Raw genomic sequence first — 8,137 nt, forward strand, 5'->3', positions numbered from 1 at the left:
ACAACATGAAACATAAACTAGTAAAATCAATACAGAAATTAGCACTTAGGTAGCATGAATGACATTGAGATTAGAGAGAGGCCTGAGGTACTAAGTAAACTAGCTTTAGAAACTAGCTTTAGAAACTAGCTTTAAACTGAAACATAAACTAGTAAAAACAATTGAAGAGATTACCAATCACACTTCTGGTAAGGAACTGGGAAGGAGATGAGCTGCTGCAGAGAGGAGATGAAAGCACCGCTGCGGTCTACGGAGACAAGAAGGAGACGAGTGAGGGAGCGCAGAGGAGAAGACAAACCAAGGTGGCGCCGATGAGAAGACAAGAAGCGCAGAGGAGAGGAGAAGGAGGTGAGGGCGTAGCTTGCTGCGAACTTACTGAGAGGGAACTGGGAAGGAGACGAGCCGCTGCGGAGAGGAGATGAAAGCACCGCTGCGGTCTGCGGAGAGGAGAAGGATACGAGCGAGGGAGCGCCAATGAGAAGACAAGGAGCGCAGAGGAGAGGAGCGCGAGCCCTAAATCGCGACCCTAGTGACGGAACTATTAGTTCCATCGCTAGTTAGAGACAGAACTATAAGTTCCATCGCTATTTAGTGACGCAACTATAAGTTCCGTCGCTAGTTCGCCTGGGGCTTAATTCGCTGTCTAAATAGCGATATTTCGTCCCTAATTAGCGACGAAATCAAAATGTCTGTCTCTATTTAGAGACGGATAATTTATTCCCGTTGCTAATGTTTACAGATTCATTCTTTTTCAAATTTAAAACTGCCAAAATAGAGACGAAAATATAGTTCCATCTCTAATTCCGTCGCTAAATGCCATTTTTTTGTTATGAATTTTCCTCCAAATAGAGCACGCAACTAAAGGATGTTGAGCTTCTGAGTTGTCCGCTGCGAGCGCTTCTCGATTTATCATAGTGGCCGGTGGGAAACTTCCATAGGACCGAATCGATCACCCTAGTTAGGCTCGATGTTATCCAGCCTGTTTAATTATTTTTTTAACACCCCCTCTCCCGTTGTTAGAGTGTATACTAAAAGTCTAGCTTTTGTAAATGTTTATTTTTGAAATAAAAGAATCACATTGGTCAAATATCTACATTTATTTGTTAAGTGTAGTTGTTCAATTAATTTATATTGTAGATAACATGGTGTGTGGTGTCACACACAGAAGATCATGTTATCAATTCTTTATAAATTATAAACAGTTGCTCACGACTAAGATGGAAAGGAACAAACCATTGGAATAGTCGTAATGTAATTAGATATTAGTTTATCTTGACTAATAAATTATACTAGTACACTCTAAGTGTATTGAGTATGATCATTTTAGGTAAGTTCTTTTTATACTGACTTAATAAAAAAACTAGACCTTAGTTATTATGGAAGTGTGTGCTCTTAATCCTAATATAATAACAAGCATATATATTTAGTATTTATTTCTTTAACTTATCAAAGGGTGAGATTTAACTCGATAAATCAATAGGTCCGATAAGTTGGGAAATGATATTACTTATAGTGTGTGTTGTTAATTATAGAGGGAAACTGTGTCCTAGTTATCTAGGTTGAGAATGTCCCCAAGAGGAGCTCATAAGGATTGTCATGTTAAACCCTACAGGTGGACTTAGTCCGACATGACGATAAGGTTGAGTGGTACTACTCTTGAACTAAGACATTAATTAAAATGAATTGTCAGTAACTCAATTAAATTAATGGACATTCGATATCTTAAACACAGGGAGACTAACACACTCATGATAAGAAGGAGTTCATAATGTAATTTGGGATTGGTGCGGTAGTGCAATAATAACTCTCTAGTGGAATGAGTTATTGTTGATGAACTTGAGTTGTGTGTTCGGGGCGAACACGGGATACTCAATCTCATCGGAAGGCCAAAACCAATTTCTCCTCTAGGTCCCTGTCGTAGCCTCAATAAAGCCTTAAATCCGCTCATGAAAAGCTCATCTTGGTGACCAAGAAGGGGTCGGCCCATGGCTTGGTGACCAAGCCAAAGGGGTCGGCCATAAACTCCTTGAGGTGGCCGGCCACAAGTAATTTGAAGGGTGTCGGCCACATAATTCAAACTAGGAGGGGTGTTTTAAATTTTTAAAATCTTCTCTTTGTAGATATCTACAAGTTTTAAAAGAGATATTTTAAAATATAAAACTTTCCTTATTTGAATTAAGCCACATGGTTTAAAAGAAAGTTTAAAAGTTTTGAAAATTTTCCTTTTTTAACCATCCTCATGATTTTTAGAAAAAAGGAAGAGAAGTTTTAAATTTGAAAACTTTCTATTTTTGTAACCATGTTAAAAAAAAAGAAATTTTAGAAGAGAAGTTTTAAGATTTAAAACTTGATTTTAATTTTTTAAAACTTTCCTTTTTTAACATCCACGTAAGGAAAGAAAGCTTGTAAAATTTTATAAGAGGATTTCTTCTTTTATAAAATTTTATAAAAATTATTTCTCTTGATGATGATGTGGCCGGCCACCCTTGCTTGGTGTCCAAGCAAGGGGTCGGCCATTAAAAGCATCCAATCATCCATGATTCAATCAATTGAATCAATGATTGATGATTGAATCAATCAAGAGGAAAGAAAAGGAAAAATAAAAGGGGAAAAGGAAAAACGAGAGGAAGATTTTAATTTTTGTAAAAATCTTTTCCTTATTTACCTTGGGCAAGTAATATAAAAGAATGAGAGGAGAGGCCTCATGGTACATCAATTCTTATTCTCTTGTTGGTGCTCTCTATTATGGTCGGTCCTCTTTCCCTTCCCTTTCCCCTTGCTCTCTTTGGTTCCTTGGTGGTGGTGGTGGTCGAATTCTAGAGAAGGAGGAAGAAGGCTCTTGGGTGGTGTTCATCTTGGAGGATCGTCGCCCACACGACGTCCAAGGCGAGGCGAGGAATACGACAGAAGATCTCGAGGTTATTAGCATACAAGGAAAAGGTATAACTAGTAATTGTTTTCCGCATCATACTAGTTATTTTTCTTTGTATGAATTCCAAACACAAGAGCCATTAGATTCTAGTTTTTCGAATTTGTTATTCGAGTTTGTGTTTTTTTTTGTTTTTCAAATTTGTGATTCGACTGTTCCTTTTGGTTAAACCTAATGTTATTTTAGGAAATTAAATATTTAATTTCGTTAAGAGGTTTTGTTGAGGCAGTGGTGGATGTTCCCATACCCAAGAAGATCATGTGTCTCACCATGTTTGTCATGGGAACCGATTTTCGAAATAGATATTTAATTGAATTTGTTACATAGGTTGATTTGGATCAATAGTGTTAAGTTCTGCTTGTGATCCAAATCAAAACCATTAAGAACAGACAAGTTAAATTTGGAATCAATAATGTTAAGTTCCGTTTGCGATTCCTAATTTAATTTCTAAAGAACACAATAGGTTGTTTAGGAAAGGTTTGACACTTGTATAAAATTTTTGTACAGTGGAACCGATACGATGTTCCTAGGACCAACCAACACCCGGTTCCATATTGATTTTTTACCTTTATACCCTTCTCCTTCTTCTCCTGTCCACGTTTTTTTAAGTTTTGTTTTTTAAGTTTTTAATCATTTTTTTTATTTTTTATCAATTTTTATATCAGTTTTATTTTTTAAATAAGTTTTTTTATTATATGTTTGTAATTTTTTTATAGATTTTAAGAGTTATTATTATTAAAAAAAAATAAAAGGTATAAAAATATGGATCAAAATAAAAATTATATATATAAAACTAACAAAAATAGTAACCAGAAATGGTAAACACATTTATATCTTATAAATAAATATTTTTTTCCAAATGAATAATACATGTACAAAAATATATATAAATAGAAATTTTAATCAATATTATCTCTAAATTATGCTCCCGACGAATTTTATTATATATCTATTACTTCATATCATAAATAAACACGTGTCCTATAATAAGTGACATATCCTTTAACTTCGTACGATGAATGTTGCCACCACCACGTTGGAATGGGTGGTATAGGGTAATGAGAGTATTAGAAAACTTGCACAAAGTGATTGTCAATATGAGCAATAGCTATTTCTCAACGTTCTTGGTTTGGAACTGGAGAAGTTCTTAATGATAAGTGAGTAAAATAACTCCCAACATTCTCATCAAATGTATGCAGTATAAGATTGTATCTTGATGTGATGATAATTTCCAAAGACATAAAGTCCATTCAATACATTTCTGGTGCCCACGACTCGAACTAATTCTATGAGAATAATAGATTGATTGACTATCAAATTCTGCTCCCGATATGTTTGGTGGTATATTTATTACTTAATACCACAAATAAACAAATGTTAAAAATTATATAAAAAAAATGATGAAAAAATAATTAAAAAATAAAACTAAATGAAAATTAAATAAAATTGAAAAAAATAAAAATAAAAATAAAAGAGTTAAGATAAAATAACTTCTTATTTTAAAGAAGAGGGGGTATAAAGATAATTTAAAAAGGGAGAGAGGGGGTGGGTGCTGTCGTGATCGGATCCTCTAGTCTTCTTTTTTTAGTCCGTTCTTGATCCGAGATAAAGAAATTGGTGGGAGATAATGATCCTCACCTGTTAATAGGTGAGATGTCATTACCCCACCAATATAAAAATTGGATCATAAATTGGATTAATTTTTACATACTAGAGGATCGGTCCCCGGTACTGCCAGGAGGAGTGGGAGAAGTAATCTGCTTATGCAAATTAACAATTATGAGTCATGCGTTCAGACACGTCCAGTTTTTTTTTTAATGTCATTAAATGATTTTAGAATCAGACAAAAAAAGAAATTGACATAAAAATTGAAATAATAATAATAATTATTATTATTAAAAAATCAAATGACACGAAGCTTCCTTGAAATTTACATGACAGGAATGCTAAGCAATATCACGAGTCTTCTTCTATAAGAACACTTCTCCTTTTGCCCGATCAAACAGCCCACTTCAATTCCTGAATCCAATGGACTACGACGACGGGACCGACGATCGCTCATCTCTCAGCCTCCACCTCTGCGTCGGACCTCGTCCCTCCCCCGTCGACGTTCCGACTCCGGCGAGGCCGACTAATTTTTCTTTATCCACACAGGTCGATTCATCGTTTGGTCAACAGAGCTTCTCGAGTAAAGAAGACTCCCTCGAAGCCCAACTGAATAAGGTCAGCGAAGAGAACAGGAGGCTGACGGAGATCGTCGCCGCCTTGTCTCGAAACTGTCAGGGTGCAGCTCGACGGCGCAGCGAGTCATTCGATTTCGAAAACGGATCAAGCTCGCTGAAAAGGAAGTGGATAGTAGACTGCGCAAAAGATGAAGACGCATGGAAGAGATTGAAATCAGTTACTGATGATCCCGCCGCCAAAACCTTCAAGATTTGCGTTAGAACTGATCAAAACGATTCGAGCAATGTAAGTAAAAAAGAAAAAAAAAAATCAGTTCCACGAATCACACAGAGCATGCTTTGCTGAATCTACTGTTGATCGATTAGGTGGTGAAGGATGGATACCAATGGCGGAAATACGGACAGAAAGTGACGAGGGACAGCCCGTTCCCCAGAGCTTACTTCAGATGCTCTTTCGCCCCTTCCTGCCCTGTCAAGAAGAAGGTACACGCTTAACCAAACAGATAGAACAATATTAATCAAAAGCTCTGGGAGACATTGTGATTTCGATCGTTAATTTATTAATTAGGTGCAAAGAAGTGCAGAAGATAGATCGGTGTTGGTGGTGGTGTATGAAGGCGAGCACAATCACCGACTCCCTTCGAAGGATGAACGATCAATCAATCTCAACGCCGCAGAAGGAGGCGATGCGGTTGGCTTGGTTTTGAAGGAAACGATGGAATCGCCGGAGTTACAGAGGCTGCTGGTCGAGCAGATGGCATCGTCCTTGGTGGTCGATCCCAACTTCACCGCAGCTATCGCCACTGCCATAGCTGACAGACTCAGCTCGTTTCGTATCCAGCGGCCTTTCCATTGAATAAATTGTAATAGATTTGCAAGCAAAATCAGAATCGTATCTTAAATTATGTGCTCCATGTGTTCAGAATACTAATATTCGGCGATGATCATTGGGTGTCCTTCGTTTTGCTAGCTCAATTATATTAGCAATGAATTAAGCAGTTCTCCATCTTTTCACCCTTTTAGCATTAGATTAAACAATTATATATGGGCAAACATCAAAGGCGTCATTGGCGTCCCTCCCAATTAAAGTATCCGTACAGAAAATGTGCTTTAAAATTTCTATGTTTTTGAACCGGATTTAATGATTAGGGTTTGAGCTTCAGTCTTCCTAAAAGCCTCCTCTCTTCTTCCTCCCTTCTTAGTCAAGGGTTTAACTTTTCCTCCCAATGTAGGGTTGGTTTTTTTTTCAATGCAAGTTTTAGGGAAAAGGGATGCCTATTTGCATGACACTTTTTTGTGTTCACATTATCTTGTTTCAAAATAGGTTTTCTTATTATAAACTCCGATGAGTGTTTTATTTTGTTGTTAGTGAGTTGTCAGATGAGTCAAAGGAAGTAAATTCTATGGCACCATTATATTTCAAATAACATTCTCTGATCATGATCGTGTAAAAATTATCAGATAACTACTATTACTATAATGTGGAGTAGCTAGTTGTTAATTTGTACAATAATGTCATTATCTAATGTTGATTTTGCTTATTAGAAAGTAATAATTTGATTAAAGCATTTCAACAAATAAAACAAAACAAAAGAACTATATGGATACTCATTGCATTTCAAATAAACTTTATCTGATCACTATCGGTTGTGTATAATCTAGCAGACAGTAGTTTGACGTCTAACAAGATAGCAATTATCCCACGGACAAGACAAGAAAGAAAATTGGGAGTGAAAGCAAGAAGAGAACTTGAAGAATACCAAAAATAAAATGTTGTTTGCTAAAAAAAAACTTTAGACCCTAAGACTAGAAAAGGAAAGAAATCTTGAAATATGTCCATCAATTCCAATCTTATGGAAAAGAAAATATATCTTTACATAAAAGAAAATCTCTTGACAGAGATTGAAATTAATAGAATCAAGATGTTAATATAGACAAACTAGGACCTGTAAATATCAGAAATATCAAAAGTATCCTAAATACCATAAAAATAAAAATTACTACGAATAGCAAAGATACTTTGAAAATGACTTAAATGGTGGAATTTCGACCTAAATTTTGATGGTTATGAGTTCCCCATAACAAATATAGATGTTGAAATTCTACCCACGTGACAGAGTTTGTTTCATAATCCCAAATCAAAGTTATAATCCTTTGAAGTTTGGGTTGATCCTACAATAGTATCATTATCTTATATTAATTTGCTTATTCGAGAGAGACAACTTGATTAAAACAATATTTTAATGAGTAAAATAAATGGAAGGGACTCCATAACACCCACTATATTTTAAATGAATATTATCTTATCATGACCAACCGTTTAAAAGCTAGCACGTAGCTACTACAATGTATAGCAATTGGTTTCTAACTTTTACAACTGTCATTATCTTATACAATTGATTTTGCTTATTAGAAAGTGATAACCTGATTAAAATAATATTTAAATAAGTAAAACAAAAGAAGACGACTCAATGACACCCATTACGTTTCAAATGAATATAATATGATCAAAATCGGGCGTATAGAAACTAATAGATAGTTGCTATAATATGTTACAACTGATTGTTAACTTCTACAATAATGTCATTATCTTATATTGATTTTACTTATTGGTTAGTAATAACCTGATTAAAATAACATTTCAATGAGCAAAACAAATGAAGGAAACTTCATGACATCCACTACATTTTAAATAAATATTATTTGATCACGTTCGATCGTATAGAAGTTAGCAAGTAGTTGTTACAACGTGTAGCAACGGGTTGCTAGCTTCTACAAAGTGTTATTATCTTATATTAATTTTGTTTATCAGAGAGTGATAACAAAGTTAATCATCATTTTAATGAGAAAAACAAAAGCAGAGAACTCTATGACATCCGCTACATTTCAAATGAATATTATCTTATCATGATCGTTTGTGTAGAAGCTAGAAGGTAGCTGCAATACGTAGTAGCAGTTGGTTGCTAACTTCTACAATAGTGACATTATCTTATGTTGATATTGCTTATTGAAGAGTGATAATATG

General features: G+C 35.1%; 1 protein-coding gene across 1 annotated transcript; it reads left to right on the top strand.

Moving 5' to 3' along the window:
- Window positions 1-4,940: 4,940 nt before the first annotated feature.
- LOC122016572 (probable WRKY transcription factor 60) lies at window positions 4,941-6,073 on the top strand. The gene is made up of 3 exons (XM_042573922.1): window positions 4,941-5,398; window positions 5,479-5,595; window positions 5,681-6,073. Exons 1-3 carry the CDS (start codon window positions 4,958-4,960, stop codon window positions 5,966-5,968), a joined length of 846 nt encoding a protein of 281 aa, XP_042429856.1. The 5' UTR covers window positions 4,941-4,957; the 3' UTR covers window positions 5,969-6,073.
- The last annotated feature ends 2,064 nt before the right edge of the window (window positions 6,074-8,137 follow it).

The sequence above is a fragment of the Zingiber officinale genome, chromosome 8B, assembly GCF_018446385.1.
Source record: "Zingiber officinale cultivar Zhangliang chromosome 8B, Zo_v1.1, whole genome shotgun sequence".
Lineage (NCBI taxonomy): Eukaryota > Viridiplantae > Streptophyta > Magnoliopsida > Zingiberales > Zingiberaceae > Zingiber > Zingiber officinale.

What these genes read in the sequence shown, in the direction of transcription:
- LOC122016572 (XM_042573922.1), top strand. Translation starts at nt 4,958, where the DNA reads ATGGACTACGACGACGGGACCGACGATCGCTCATCTCTCAGCCTCCAC. An exon ending in ATCAAAACGATTCGAGCAAT is followed by an intron (nt 5,399 to 5,478) that starts GTAAGTAAAAAA and finishes TTGATCGATTAG; the next exon opens with GTGGTGAAGGATGGATACCA. An exon ending in CCTGCCCTGTCAAGAAGAAG is followed by an intron (nt 5,596 to 5,680) that starts GTACACGCTTAA and finishes TTTATTAATTAG; the next exon opens with GTGCAAAGAAGTGCAGAAGA.